Below are 16,756 nucleotides of genomic sequence, written 5' to 3'. Positions count from 1 at the left end.
AAAATATACCAATACATAATATGTCCTTTAAAATAACATAAAATACTGCAAATGTGATTCTTATTTGCAATAAAATAAAAACAAGAGGTATTTCTCATTATTGATCAATGAATTATAGTGATAAATGAGGCATCACCCAAAACATGAGGTAATAATCACTGGACACACAACGATCTATTGTAAGACTCTGATACATGAAAGCGCAGCATTAAAGAGCAAAAGGAATTAAGACCCAGAAGAGAGCGACTTCTCTCTGTGAACATATTTATTTTGGACAATGACTATATGCCCTGATGTGATCCTTCATCAGCACAAACCTCACGCAAGGCCCAGCAAGGGCCACTTTTGGAATAGGTGATAACAGACAGCGTGACTGCAGCAAGGAAGGCTAATTGTTTATTGAAAGTTGCTGCTGTGCAGTGTAACTTTATTATAATGTATTAGCCTATTTCCCACTGTGAATATTATTGCCACTGAAAATGTCAGAACAGAAACTCCTGATTTATTCTGTGTGCAAAAGTTTGGACATGTCACGTTTTGAAAGCATACAGGTCAATAGTTTGTGAGCCAAGATCATGAACACAGTTGCTGCTTCTGTTCCTGTGGTGTAACTCCTAGTTACTTGCTCTGAGTGTGTAGGTCAGGTGGAATACAGTCTGTGGAGGGCTATAGCCAGGCCTATCGTTCTTAAATTATCCACATTACCTATACCATATTGGTAAGGCCAGTCATGTGTGCTTTGAAAGTACAACTTGTATTCAAACACAGTGTTGACTGATCTTGTAGTAGTGCTGCTACAGCTGAAATATCAGCTTGTCTAGTTAGGTGAGTAAGGCAACTAAATACAAAAGAGACAGTATTCTTTTGCAGTCCAGCCATGTTTAATAAGTCACTAAAGCATATTCATACTGCTTCCCCGAGCTCTGCAGCAAGAGGAGCATCTTGAACAGCTCACGCGAACACTTTATACTTTCAGCCTCCACCCAACACAACTGTCAACACAAGCACCTCGTGCGCAGTCACACTTCTGTCTGCAGTCACTTGTTTCCTCTAACTACACTGCCTGTCTTGCACAGCTTTCCGGTCTTGCGTTTACTTCCCCTTTTCCAACGATCACTTTTTTAGAATCAGGGGAACCATGGATCATGAACTTCAGATAACCTTGTCTGTTTCTTCTTTCCCGACAGACGAGAGACTTATTTCATCTACACAAACAAGGTGTGTGACATCTTACTTAAAACAGAACAATGTGGTTACAGCATATAAAAGGTCAATAGAACAGATCAATAGAGCATCATGTTCTTTTAAAGGCAAAATTGAGCAGTTGAACACACTTCTACACTGGATTAATGATGAAAGTATTAATATAGTAATTTCTCCAACAGTACACTTCTAATATCATTTTTTCCTCCACAGTTCTGCTCTGCTGGCGAGATGATGCCAACCTTTGTTCACAACACACCATACAACTAAGTAGTTTTAGCAATTTGTCACTTTAACATTTTAAGAAAAATATATATTAAAAAAAATTAAGAAGACCCAGAAAAAAAACAGAGGACATGACTTTGGTGTTCATGCCCTCATCCTGAACCTGGTGGAATCATATACAGTACTGTATGTATCTACAGTATGTCTACTCTGTGTATGTGTATAGTTATCAGTGGATAATGTCTTGAACAGACAGAAACTGACAGAAAGCCAGATTCTCACTGGACTACACGCCAGACCGCAGTACATGCACACATAATAGGGAATTTCCTATTTCTCATGAGAGTCATGTGTTAAAACTGTAAAACTCAAAAGACTTTGTTAAAGTCTTGAGTTCACTGCGGTCGTGTGCGTGTGCATGCGTTTGTGTGTAATCTAAACCCAAATCTTACAATCAGCAGATCTTCAGACTGCTTTTAATACATTCTCATCAGGGAAAGCAAATGAGCTTAAACACATCAGAACAATCTCTTATAAAGTGTATAATTGTGTTGAGTCGTTGCGTACGCCGCAATTCACCAGCTGACAAGCGCTCTGACAGAATGCTTGGCGTGTGTGTCAGTGTGAATGAGCAGAAAGTCACTTTTCCATTTTTCCAAATTAGAAAGCTATGCCTTGACAGTGCCAGATGATACGCATTGGAACACTCACACATACACACACACCAATCAACTAGAGCAGCACAGCTGTCGCATTCATCAGAAAGTATTGCCGGAGCTCAGGAAATGAATTTCTTGGAGCACTTTTGGCTTTGCTGTAAATTTGCGATGCTCATATTTACAATACGCCTCAAATGAGAGTCCAAGTGCTTTGACACAATGCCTAAGCAGCGTTCTTATCCTGTGACTGAGATGCAGAGATTCGCCTTCTCCAAACCGCTTTCCTCCGCTGTCTTTTTCTAAACGGCATAATTAGCCTCCTGTATTACGATCTCTTTCTCCTTCCATCCATCCTTTTCTTCTTCCCTGTATCCATCTTGGATGCTAATTAAGCATGTGTCTCAGTGTGGAGCCTCTGCCTGGCACCCCATGCCCACCTCCTGTTGGCAACCTCACCCCCCCCCGTGCCCCGCATCCCGACTGGCACGACGAATCTACCCGATATCTGTAGCGTAGACGGGGAAAACAGAGCTTTTATGAAACAATGACATCAGGCTGGTTTGTGGCAGTTCAGTTAAGAGGACTACTTCCTGTTGTCTCCCAACTCATTTTAAATATGGCTGACCACTTGATATAGGTGTTGTCCTGAAGTTGCATTGAGTATTTTTATTTTGTAAGACAACTTCACAATCACAAAATAGAGGAGACAGTCCCTCCAAGAAAAACAACACAATAGGTCATAATGTCAGTCGCTCAAAAACGACATGCAACTATGATCGTCCCTAACCGTAACCCTGTGGTTATTATTGTAGCCATGACGACAAGGGTCCCCTAAATTTAAGGATGTAGTAACTTAACCCCACACCACGTTTCTCTATGCTTAACAAAGTGATCATTTTAATCCAAACCATGATCTTTCTCTAAACCTAACCAAGTGGATTTAGTGGCTTATCCTAAACAGACCTTAACCACAGTGTTGTTCTTGGTAAAATTCCAAAATGTTCTCATGAAACGGCTCGTTGGCATAGTTACCAACTAATAGCCAACTAATACTCAAAAAGTTCAAGGCACCGCTTTCATGCTAGTCGGGGTCAGCCCTTTGGCACACAAGATTATGCCGTATTAGGAGGCTGTGTGTGTGTGTGTGTCTCAAACAGGAGGCTCTCTTGGCCCCCCCAGTGTACACTAAACACTCCCACACCTGGACCCTGCTCACTCTGAGCTCGTTAGCAGCAGATGGTACACACACACGCCCACCGACACACACACAGGGACCAAAGGTTACACACTCTCAGACTGGAATGCAGTCTATTTTGGTAATAGGCCAATCTGCGGGTAATTGTCTTCATTGTTAGTGTTTGTTTAGGCCTCAACTCTTGACCTTATAGAATGGCTTTTTTACATTTACATACAGTTGGGTTCAGACTTTGACTGGATGTGTGTGTGTGTTTGTGGTTTCATCTTTCCACGTGAGGATGTAACAGGTAGCGGGTAATGAAGCTCATTAGTAGCATTACATATATTAGAATTCACGAAGCTATCGCTGACTTCTATCATTTGGCTCCATGCAGACTACTTTATCTGTCCAAATAAGCTCGCTCTGCTTTAAATTTTCAAACCGTTTACATAAACTCTAAATGGATTGAAGGTGTTTACATTCATCAAAGCAAGAACACGCTCAAAAGAATGTTTGACACTGTGGAAAATGCACTGATGTCACTGGCTCCGAGTGGACAAACATTCACAGACAAAACTTGCTGATTTGTTTAGTTGACTATTAGCCACAAACATTCTGTGATTGGATGATTCATATCGCCCTTTTCAAGAAGACATAACATGTGAGGTGGATATGTAAAGCACTTGTATTATTGGGTCATCATTCTTTGTTAATAGAATATAAGGTTCCATGTTAATCCAACTACTGTCCGGGGGCCACAAAAGCCAATGAGTGACCTTTAAAACTTCTGGAAAACAGAAAATAGAAATAAATTTGATGTTAGGAAGGGAGCATGCACATGTTTGTATTTTGTTATCCATGAATCTGTAATCAACACGCATCCTACAGTAAACCTGTTCCGTGTGTGTGTGGCCATGGCAGTGGCCATGAGGTGTTTATTTACCAGGGTTGTGTCCCTGTTCCTCTTCCCCCTCTGTGGGTTTGTTTGTCCCCCCCCCCCCCACTGTTCACTGAAATAACATCCAAATACCCCTGAGAGTGTGTGTGTTTGCATGTGTGTGTGTATTCGGTTTCATTTTTCCTTCTCCAGGTTATGATGCCCCCGAAAAGTATGTCATGAAGTGTGAGAGGGAGTTTATTTTTTGATACGACGGTCGTCATAAAAAGTGTGCTTATGTGTGTGTGTGAATATGGACACAGCCTTGATGTTTGAAACTGGGTCCTGCACACACACACACACACAAGCTGCAAAAACATCAACACAACCTCCGACGGTCCCCTCCTCCGGTTCTGTCCAGTCATGTGTATTCTGAGACGGCATAAGCTCCGAAGCACAGGTTATTCAGTCTTCTGCCGCAGCCACAGATTTGTAGATGTGGGGGTTGACACCACTACCAGTAGTGGCTTTGATGAGTGACTCAGGCTCCTCATGCCCTCAAATGGCCTGCTGCAAATGTCGTGAGGTTGATCCGTTTGACCTTCCGATACTTTGATGGAACTCTTGCCAACCGCAGAACGTCAGAGTGGCTTTAAAGGGTCTGTTCATCCGTTTTCTGACCTAATTCTTGGGGTATCAATCCATTCAGGTAAGTTTAAGTTAATTTGCTTAGGTTTTGAGATTTCTGACTGCACCACAATATAATGCAGAGGTACAGCTACCTAGAAACCAACTTTAATTCTCTCTACCTATTGCAATTGAACTAGGAAAGATGTCTTTATCAATGCAGGATGCAGCACATGCAAATATTTGCATGCCTCTCAGCCCTCTGGCCCATGAGGTCCCTTTGCCTCCACCCAGCCATCTGCAGTGGTTTGTCTGTCAAAAGCATAGTAAATGGAGAAGTATCTAAATGTGTGTCATATAAGATTTCCTTCTCTTTACAATGAAGTTGCCTGTTTCATATCCCAGTTTCTCACTATTAAGGCTCATGAGGTTCCACTTCCTCAAAATCCTCTACTAGCTGACACAGCACTTTTTACAGGACACTTTCATGAGAAGAAATATCCAGATCCAAGAAACTTAGGATTTCCTTCTTTAGGTGAGAACACTTGAAATTGTGCAAAAGGCTCTCGGGAGGTTTTTCTCTGTTCACGTGGGAGTCAAAGTCTTCGATGGCTCGTGAGATTCCACTGACTGATAGTGATTCCTCATCTTGCAAAGAAGAAGTAGTACCTGGATATATCTACTGTCACTTTAAACCTTTCCGGTTTTCCACTGGTGTTTTAAGATACAAAAAGTAAAGCAAGGAAAAACTGAAATTATTTAGGATTCCAGGGTTTTCCAGTGCAAAAATACTACATGATTTAGCGCATGAATTAATTTCCTTTACTTGGTATATTGGTAAGTTATGACCACAGTGGAGACACACACACACATAGCCAACCCTACTGAACCTGCTCTTCTTAAATCCAAACACAGACTGGGGCCACATGCATAAACGACGCGTAGACACCATGCATATGTCATATCCTGCACATAAACTGGTATTTATAAAGACAGAATGTGTGGTGAAAATGTGCTCACCTCATGCTTTCTTTAGACCAGGCGTACACATGTTTTTCTAAGGTGATCTGAGGGTGATGTGATGAGGTGGAGATGAAATATAAGATGAGAGATGGAATCTTTTAGTAAAACACTGACTATGTACCATGCACACTGATATTCCACTGTTATTCCAAATATGACATTCCAAATTTGATACGGGTCATGTGAACAGCATATTCTGTCTGGATATTCCGAATTAGGCCTTATTCCGAATATAGCATTTTCCGATTAAGATATGTGGGATATGCTGATATTATTTCTAGTTCTGTGCGTTGCAACAGTTTGCAGGGTTGAGATAGAGATGCACGACGGGCTGGTTGTGCAACGCACCCCCCTGCACAGGCAAAATGACATACGCTGGAGCGAGGAAGGCACACAGAGGAGAGGAATGAGAGGAGGGTGGAGAGATGTTCAGGGTGGGTGTGTCTGTAACTATAAATTTATACTATCAGTCGTATCAATATCACTTATAAATATCAGTATATCATATCTCACTAATGTTTTTCACCTCGCTGGTTTACTTCACTGCCTGTGGAGATCTTGTGATTCCTGTTCCCACTGGAGCAGAGGGAAACCCTCAAGACTCTGCATGTAAACGGGAATATTAGTGGAATATTCATTTTGATTAATTATGTAAACAGCTTAGTAGGAATATTGCCTTTTTCGGACTAAGGCCAAAAACCGGAATATGTAGTTCACTGTTTGTTTAGACTGATAACCAGCTGCACTGATTGTGTGATTCATTTTATCATTCTTTATATTTACATAGAAGTCAACATTTTATTTTGCTGTTCATTTTCTTTTTTTTTTATCCTTTGTTGTGACACATCTTGTAAATTCGGTTTAGACACGAGAGCTACAAACTAACCACTGAATACATTTCTGAGATATCACTGTCGATGATGGTTTATAGGTCCATGTCATGAATTAATGACATGGATGCTATAAAGAGCCTCACAGCTGCGGGTAATGACAGCTGTTCCGGCTTTTGGGGAACCTCGCCAGTGCAACACAATCTGTGAAGCGGCACTTCTTCTTTCCCGTTTGTTTCATTAACAGGTGTAAAGGCTGCTGGAGCAGGCGGCAAATTGATATGAAAACGACTGGTTAAGGGCGTGTCTTTATCCGTTTATGGCTCGTTCTGGGAGTTGAAATGAAGCTGGTGTACGTGCGCCCGGTTTCATAATGACTGAGATTTATAAGACAGAACCATGCGTATGCACAACTTTATAAATCTGACGAAAAAGAACGCGTATGCATATTTTGTGGCTTTGTGCGTACACACAGTTTTAATCATGAATCTACAGAGTTTTATGCATGTGGCCCCTGGTGTGGCGCTTTGAAGTGAGATTGGGCACGAGGAGGAGAACAGGAGATTTCTATCAACTTGCAGACAGATCACACTCTGCAGTTTGCCCGTAGGCCAGAGACAAGCTGTGGGGATAAAGACAGACACCAAATAAGTCCCTGTAGGCCTTTGTCGGCCCAGATGGGGAGGAAGGAGAGGTGGTAGAAAAAAAAATAAAAATCCACGCCCAGTTGCTGTGCAGCATTGTAATGAAGTGACTTAAAACAAAACAGAGGAGAAAGGAGAGGAGTGTGTTGAGCCTCAGGGAAGAGCTGGAGAGACAAGGACAGAGAGGAGGTGTCCGTGGATGGAATCGCTCATTGTGACTTTGCAAAGAGCAAAGGTGCTATAGTGTATGTATGTGTGTGTGTGTGTGTGTGTGTGTGTGAGAAAACTCTTGATAGCAGTGGGTAGAAACATAATGCTGGAATGAGATGTTCACTCTTGTCTTCGTCTCCCAGGGGTGTGAGCAACAGTTCAGCTTGCGCCTGTGTCTCAGCTTGTGTTTTTGGAAGACAGTGGAAGAGGAAGTGCTCCCGTGTGCGTTAATCAAACAATGAGATGAAAACCAAGAACAGATGATGTTAAACAACACTGGTGGTCAAAAAGTACAACATCATGTAGTAATTATGGAAATGAATGAATCTGAATTCACTGTCTATACAAACTCTTTAGTGATATCAAAGTTGGAAAACTGTATTATGACAGGACCTGTTGATCTTTAAATGTTATACTATAATATACACGTCCGGGAAGCATCCTGAGAGCAAGATACCAGGACTGAAATCAAGACCATTCAGCATTTTTGAGATGCTGTTCACAGTGAGAGTCATCTGTGATGTAACTTCACTCACTCAGTACAGTTAGAGAAGAGAGAATTTGCCACAACGTAGCATTATCTGTGCATATAAGTGCTAGTCTAAGATGAGGATACTTGGTTGCTCCATGACAAAAACACACCACTGGAAAAAAAAAAAAAAAAAAAGCATTACCTGCATATGTAACTGACAGTGCACAATGTTGTGTCTTTATGGGGAAATGACAGCTGACTGACAGGTCCGGGAGGAGAGGCCGGTGTCTGAGACAAGACCGAGATCGAGACAAGTCGGAGATAACAGCGAAAACGTCAAGACCAGACACGAAATAGAGACTCTGCAACTTATGCAAATATCCACCTAAAATCTATGTTTGAGTATCACCCGTAGCAACTGAGCAGACATGGTTGTGAAAAGATTGTTGCCTCCTCATTGATGGAGATCAGTGACTACGGCATCGATTGTTTGTTCACTTTAAAAAGACCAATGGTTACCTTTTCCTGACAAGCAAACTCTTGCGCTTATGAGGGTAATTACTTTCCTTTCTAAACCCAAGTGTGACTGTCATTCACATCCTGTTTTGGTCTTTAAAGCAATTTATTATCTAAATGACAATTGTTTGGAACAGAGGAGAAGTCGAGGCTGGTTTTAGAAGTTTCCATGAATGTTTTGATATTTCTATTCTGCTGTGAAAATGAGTCAACACTGCAGTCCTTTTACTCATTTCAAGCTGATAAAAGCTGCTGTTCTCTGTCAAAAAGGAAATTACTTATATTAACTTTATAAACACACATCACACAGACTATTGTCGGCCACTGTGTGCAATTTGTTTGGTATTATTTCTAGTGCATGCTGGGTAGGAATAAATGTTTTTGATCTACACAAATGGCGTAAGGTAATTTCACTTGTTTCAAACTCAAATCAATTTATTTACAGAATATTCATGAGGGATCATTTCCTGATAACGTGCCTTATTCTGGAACATTTCAAGGTGCGAGGAACAATTAAATTTGCATTGCAAAACATGGAATTATCTCAACTCGCTGGCAAATATCTTATCCTAAAACGAGAGTGAATATTGAACTAAATATAAGGAGGAACAATCTTTGCAGCACGGCTTTCATTTTATAATTATCACCTTAACCCTGACATTAACAGAGAACAGCCTGCTGTAAACTGCTCTGTCATTTTCCTCCCAGCCTGTTTTCCAGTAGCTGGTCACAGTAGCTTGTTCGGGGTTATTCTGGGTGTATGATCCAAACACTAACTTGTGGTGGGGCCTGTGTAATTAGACGGGCCAGAATAGCGCTGAGCCCGGTCCAGAGTCTCAGGAACAGCCTTTAATCAGAGCAGGCTCCCACTGTTGCACAGGGTTAGGTGGATAAGGGGTGTGTGTGTGTTGTGCGATGGCGATCTCAGAGGGGGTCAAAAGGAAACAAAGATCAGGGGACTGCATTTCTTGTAATTACTGAATTGTGTGTGTGTGTGTGTGCATGTGTGTGTGTGTGTGAGAGCTGCCAGCCTGGATTTGGCTGAAGCCTCCTGCAGCGAAATGAACTCTGAAAACAGTTAGTTTGGCCAAAGCTGAGGTTTACAGCCCTTTGATGGTGAGTGAGTGAGTGTGTGTGTGCATGTTGCCTTTCCCTGGTTGTGTGTTTTTATGCGTTTATTACCTCTTAAAAGTCTGTTATAAAAATGTGTGTGAGCAGATGTTTGCACATATGAGTTTGTGTGTAGTTTATGCGTTGGTAATCATGTTCATTCGTATGTACGGCGTGTGCACGTGTCTTGTGTGTTCATACGTTGTGTGCACGTGTGTGAAGTCAGTCATTTTAAAGAGTGCATTATATTTCTAAACTTGTGAGCACGTTTGTGAAAAATGGAAAGAAGGGCTTAATCCAACTTGCTTGGTGATCCAAGCACTACAGATGCAGCTTTTCCCATGGGGCTTTTGTGTGTGTGTGTGTGTGTGTGTGTGTGTGTGTGTGTGTGTGTGTGTGTGTGTGTGTGTGTGTGAGAGTGTGAGAGAGTGTGTAAGAGGAAAAAAGTGAGACATACAGAGAGAGAGGGAGAGATATTGACAAATGGTGTATGCTAACCAGTTATATTCTCTCTTTCCTCATCAAATGGTGCAAATCAACACACACACACACATTGCACGCACACACACACTGCGCGCACACACACACGCAGGGCATATGCTAACCTGATTAACACTAACATTAGACTAACATTAGTGCAGCCTCCTTCAGAGAAACACCCCCGGACCAGCTGCTCTCTCTCTCTCACCTTCTTCCATATGCAAACTAGCAGCTCGCCCTCCCACACTCACTCTCTCCAATTCATCTTCTTTCAGACATCCACATTTTTTAACTATTTATTTGAGAAACTTTCTAATTAATTGGACAGAACAGAATGGATAGAGAGAGAGAGAGAGAGAGAGAGAGACAGGTAGGATGGAAACAAAGAATGACAAAATCAATAAGGAGTAACAAAACCTACTTTAGCTAAATTGTGCGAACAGGGCAGGTTTTGCAATCAAGTAACATTAAGCTTACTGAAATATTGCGACAATAGCCTGACTCGGTGATGACCACCAGCATACTTATTAAAGGGCCCGAATTTAGCGATTGAGACCATAATGACTTGCTGAAAAGAAACTATTGACTTCTAGACAGAAGATGATTCTTTTGAATGGGACTCAGTTGGAGACAGCATCTTGCGGCCGCGGTAGTCGCCGCTTGGTTAATCCGTAGATAGAGGGTGCAGTCATGAAACCTAAAATGTTAAAATATAAACGTCTTTTCTTCTGAGTAGTAATTTTTTCCCCCAAAGGAACACAGAACATACAATTTACAAAACAAATCTGTAAACTGTAGCAGAAATAAAAAAACCCATGCAATTTAATGTCAGTTTTTATCCCTAATTGGAAATTTCCTTTCCCCTCCCTTAGTAGAGATCTAACATCATGCTCAAGGACGCTCCAGCAGGGCGGATTCTTGCCTCGGATGCAGACGGTCTCTCTAGCCACTGAGCTACATTTTGCCACCTGAAACCATCAAGCGCACTTCTCTCTCTCTCTTCCTCCCCCGCATCATTCCTTCAGTCGTTTATGTCAATGCCTCCATGTGTCTGTCAGTTTCTCCATCCCATCTGTCTCCTCCTTGTGCCAATCCCGCTCCCCCTGTTAGATGTACTATCTCTCATCCTTCCCATCTTAGGCTCCTTATTTGCTTCGACTCTGCTCCGTTGCTTTGTCATGTTCGCAGTGTCTCTCTCTCTTTTTTTTTTTTTTAACTCTTTCTCATAAACACATATGTTCTCTCTTCCTCATTTACTTCCTGTTCCTTTGACTGGCTGCCTTGCTGCCACTCCTCCTCCCTGTTTCCAAATTCCCCTCATATTCTCTTACTTGCTCCCCTCATTCCTCTCTCCAATTTCTCCCCCCCTCAGGTCCCCCTCTTGTCTTTATAAGCAGCTTTTCTGCCGGGCTACACCACTTTCGTGGCAGCTTCCCCAACAGTAGGCGCACAGCTGGACTAGCTTGCCAGCACATCCATTACACCTGCGCTCTGTGTGAGTGTTTGTCTTCGGTGAGTGAGCCTGAATTGTTCACAGCAGAAGGTGTGTGTGGCACTTGTCAGGTGAAAGCAGTGATGGTCAGTCACAGGGGCACAGTGGGAGCAAATGAATCCCACCAGTAAACAAAACCAAATATCAATATCTAACCACAAAAGGACCTGCGGACACGTTTTTAAGTTTACAACCACATTTAGAAAACGTGCTGTTGATAATAACTGACTTTATTTCTAACACCGCTGCTTTTAGATCAGTGCGAGTTGAGAGATGAGTAAGTGTGCATTCATTAGGACTGTGGGCGCAAAAAACCATCGGGGGCTTTTGCCTGTGGGCATGAAAGCACCCTGCACAGATCACTAGCGCCTGTATGTGTGCGCACGCGTCTGTGAGAGTGTGTACAGGCCATCTATCACCGTGACAGGCTGGTGCGTGTTTACTTAATGATGTGGGGTTTATTTATGAAGTGAAGGCTGACGTGTGGGAGGGAGAGAAAAAGTCAGAGAGGGGGAGAGATTGAGACAGCCTGAGGATGTGACATTAAAATATCATCAAGGTGATGGATGTCCGCACACACAACATTAGAGAGAAATACAAAAAAAAACAAAAAAAAAACAGCAGTGCAACGGATGACAAGTCGTATCTGGACTTGTGTGAGTGTCTCTCTGTGTGTGTTTTATAATGACTCTGAGTGTACTGTAGTTGTGTGTGCGAGACTTATTCTCAGGCGTTGCATGTGTGGTTTTCTGTGACTTCTGTGTTCATTAAGGTGTCACATATGCTGCCACTGTTGTTTACGACTCACAGGGTAATGAGTTGAAGATAAGATGCATGTGTTGTGTGTGTGCGCGTGGGTGTTATTCCTCCTATACTGTGCGCCTGCGTGTATGTTCCAACACCGGGTAAACAAGATTCTGGTTCACTGTGGTGTCATTTCGCTGACCATGCTACACGAGCACATGAAGTATACCGACATTATAATAAACATGTCATAGACATGCAGTCAGGAATAGAGTAAACAAAGACGAACAGCGTGGTTGATGTCAAGATTCCTGGATATTCAGCTGTGTCAGTGGAGGTGAATAAGTGATCCTGGTCATTGCATCAGCTGTAAACACCGGTGTGTCCAGTGATAACCGCTAGGGGTCAAATAGGCCAATTGTGAACAAAAGAAAGAAAGAATGAATACATGAATACGTGAGTGGGAAGATTTTGTTATTACTGCAGTGATTCCCTTCAGGGCAAAACAAAATCATAAAAACTAAGACCTTAAGATAATGTGTCCAGAAACACAAAAACATCACAGAGAAATGAATTAACTTGAAACAATCCTTGTAGCAATTATATTAAATCTAAAGCATTTACATCATTTGGTGTAAGAAAGGGTCAACATCACTTGAAGAGGGATGGCAGGTAATTAAATTCATTCTGTTTGCCAGATGACGTAAACAATTTAAACTGAAAAGAATAAAAAAAATTACAAAAGGCACTCCAAACTCCAATTTTTCAAAATGTGGTCGCCACGAATGGAACTAAACAGAGAGAACAGCAACACTGGCAGCAGCATGATGCCGCTAATTAACGAGCAGCCGCGGCTGAAAAGAGAGGCAATGCATGTCATTTTGCACCGTCTACCATCAAAGGACTAATTTTTATATTCTAATGAATATGTTGCACCGTGCGATCAGAGCTGATGGCCTGTACACTTGGCAATCCGACAGGATCCGGATAAGGCTGAATATGATTTGGAGTCGGCTCAACGTGCATCCAGGGTCGATTCTTGGATACTGTTTAAAAGTCAGGATATACTATATTTTTTTATTTGTCTAACTCACATGAGACGAGAGTACTCCAACTTTACAGAAGTGCAATCCTAAATTGCTAGAGTATCCCTTTAAAAAGGTGACAGACTAATTTAACAACTGCAGCAACGTACCAAACTATTGAGTAAAAAAAACTACAACAACTAATTATATCTGTACAACAACAATGTGGTGTCTTGTGTGAAAAGTGATTCCCGACTCATCTTATAGAACAAAGAAGTCTATAAAAAGAAACCGCTCATGTACTTTTGTGGCTTAATTGGCCATCAAGACATTACAGAGAGCCTATCATTAGCATATAGGGAAAATAGACAGAGAGAGTGGGACAGTGTGATTGTCATAATTACAAGTGTGACCTATCCACAGACAGGGAACATGGGGGGGAGATGGTCAAATTAGAGACAGATAGACAGACAGAGACACAGAGGGAGAGGGGTTAGAGGAGAGAGATGAGGAAGGGACACGGGAGTCCTTTTTGAAGACCAGTTTCAGCAGCACTAACACACAAAGTGTCACACACATCCAGATAAATGTGTCTTGCCTCACACCCACATCCACACACACAACTCCACCTCCAGATCATGTAGATAGACGACCGCTGAGAGAATAAACAGAGACATGAATAGATATTGTAACCAGAGTCTTTTATCCCTGCTTTTGTTTATGTCAGCTTCGGTTAGTGTGTTACCCAGGATACTCTAGCTCAGGAGAGCTAACGGAGACACACACACACACACACACTCATCTTCTATTTCAAACACACGTAAACCACTCAGAGAGTAAGAATGGTGCTCCTGGCCTTCTGTGGAGAGCTTAGAAAAACCTTTTTAACCATTCAAGGCTACAGGAATGGCTGAGAGTAAAAGAGCAGTGTGGTGTGGTGGTGGCGGCGGCAGCGGAGGCGGCTAAAAGGCTGATCGCACAAGGTCGAAGCGAGCGAGCGAGCGCCGCGCTCAAGTGGTCTGCATTTACACTATTCTCATAGCGCACGGAGAGAGAAAATAGGCAAATGTGTGTAGAGTAATGTCCTGGTGAATGGCATGAAGGTGAACAGACATCAAGATAAAAACACAAGTGATGACTGAATAAATGTGTTTCTGTCCATCTTATATATATATATAGAGGTAAAAGTATGCTTTGTGCTGTCTCACTTTTTGGTGTCAGCTACAATATTGTTGGTGCTTTATTTTATGTTATTTACACCACATTATTTGGCAGATCCAAAGATTTATTCCTTTTTTATCTAAAATACATTTGTTCTCAGTGGTTTGACATGAAATGATCTTTCCCAATCATCACGTTGTGTTTCAAAACAACATTCCATTATCATCTTTTCTCTATTTTCGTACCTGGGATGCTTTACTGTTTTACTGTTTCTACTCTTCATCTATGTATGTGTGCGGGTGGTGTGTGTGATTGTGAGTGGGGTGTTTCATTATCGGGCTCCTCAGGGGAGAAACCCACTGCTGTGTGTTTTTTTTTTTTTTATACTGTGGACACCACTGTTTCTTTTTTTGGGGTGAAAAATAACAATCAGATCGGAGGTTGCGCCTCACGCATGCTGCGCTTTAATTGCATCAGACTTTCTGTACCTTCTGAGTCACGACGACGAAACCGCGGCAGAAACACATGCTGCGGGGACGTGTAATGAGTGACGAAGCCCTTTGGGCCCCTGAAGAAAGCAACCGTGGTGTGTGTGTGTCTGGGAGTGCCTAATGAAGACTGGTTGCAGGGCTTCATTGCTCAATAAACACGGACTACAATAAGCGAGGAAGCGAGCGCAGCAGGAGGCGGGTTGGTCAGGTGATTGGATATTGGCGATGCTGTCAGTAAATCCATCCTGCATTTCCCAGATACCTCCGCTTCTCTCTCTTTGCTCATTTGTGTTATTTAATGAAAAATAAATCTAGCTCGGAGGAAATGTCTCCGCAAATTGCTGCGGCCAGATCCAGTGATTCGGATTCGGATCAAAGTGTGATTTTCTGCATCCTTGGGCTCGCTATTAAAAAAAAATCCCATTTTAAAATGGCTGATAAATGGCTATTGATTTCCATGGCAAGTATGCTGAGTTCGGGAGTGTACGGAGGTAAATGAAATGATTCCTCAGGCTGGATCGATACAGGTTCAGAGACATTTAGCAGTGCAGCTTGGTTAGGAGAGGCAACTACAGTGAGGGATTTCAAGCCATTGTTGTTCTTGCCAAAACAAGAGAGAGAGAGTAGAACAAGGGACAAGCAGACAAGACTATAAGAGACGAAAAGGGAAAAAAATGGAAAGTCAACAGGATGAGAGAGAAAAGAAAGGGAGATGGTTGTGGTAGAGCTAAAAGAAAGGTTGGATGGAAATGTCACCGGTCTAATAGATCTCTCCATAAACTAAATGAGGAGGAGAGCGGGCGCCGCCTTGGTGGCACACGGCACCTCAAAATGTTAACAAGAGAGCTGAAAATAGCCTGAGCAAGGCGCAGGGGGAAAACAGGCTGGGCTGACAGGAGCACTGGAGTTCTCTGGAGACGAGTACGCATACAGGAACAGGCGTATTTCTTTCATATAACATTATAATCTTTCTAAACTGCTATCCAGATCAGGTAGTGGGGTCTTGCTTATGTCATTTCATAGCTGCTTTAAAAAAAACAGAACTGTAGATGTATTTCCTGCTACAAAAAATTGGTCATCAAGTCTATTTTGGATTGGAACACACTCATACACTCACCCGGTTTGGGTCGTGCTCCAGGGCTCTGCGTCGTGCGTTGTCTAGCTCCTCGTAGGCTGGAATGGCTCGGGCCTGCTGGTACTCCCTACGCAACCCCTGGAGACGCTGATCACTGCAGAGAGACAAGAGAGGGAGGTGTGAGTAATGCCTTATATATGGTGTTTCTAAACCAATTCCATGATATAAAAGATGTTTGTTCCCCAATAAATGCTTATTTTTTGAAAAAGCAGGGAACGAAAAGCCAGGTAGAACATGCTACATTCAACTTAAGCTTTGGTTAAATCCGTCGGTATTCTTTGGCTTCACAGTGACAGCCCTTGACAGTGCATGAAGACTGACAGGCAGGCAGATAAAACCCACAAAGTACTGCCTCTGAGAAGACATCAATGCTTGAACTGAACTTTCTGCAGCTGACAGAGCGAACCAAGGTGGAAATAGTGGGGGGAAAAAAAAATGGGAACAGAAACAGCATAAAAACATTTGATGGATGTGCTTTAGCACTTAAAAGACGCACAATGTGTGACGGATAGATCGACAAGTAAACACCAAACTAATCCTGCTGAACCTGACCTTTGCAGAGAGTGACCAAAAAGGTGAAAAGGAAGAATACCTCAGCAAAGAAAAAAAATAAATGGAGGGAAAATAGTGCCGGTAAGGAGATAAGAACTGAGGA

General features: G+C 42.3%; 1 protein-coding gene across 9 annotated transcripts in view; it reads right to left on the bottom strand.

Annotated features, from left to right (window-relative positions):
- Positions 1-16,756, bottom strand: part of pard3ba (par-3 family cell polarity regulator beta a) — a 163,752-nt gene that overhangs the window by 17,686 nt on the left and 129,310 nt on the right. For all 9 annotated transcript variants that reach the window (XM_067583569.1, XM_067583567.1, XM_067583570.1 and 6 more), the window contains one exon: positions 16,084-16,195. In XM_067583569.1, coding sequence (XP_067439670.1) covers positions 16,084-16,195 — 112 coding nt within the window. The remainder of the gene's footprint in view (positions 1-16,083; positions 16,196-16,756) is intronic.

The sequence above is a fragment of the Thunnus thynnus genome, chromosome 24 (assembly GCF_963924715.1).
Source record: "Thunnus thynnus chromosome 24, fThuThy2.1, whole genome shotgun sequence".
NCBI lineage: Eukaryota > Metazoa > Chordata > Actinopteri > Scombriformes > Scombridae > Thunnus > Thunnus thynnus.
This window is presented reverse-complemented; position numbering and strand designations above follow the sequence as displayed.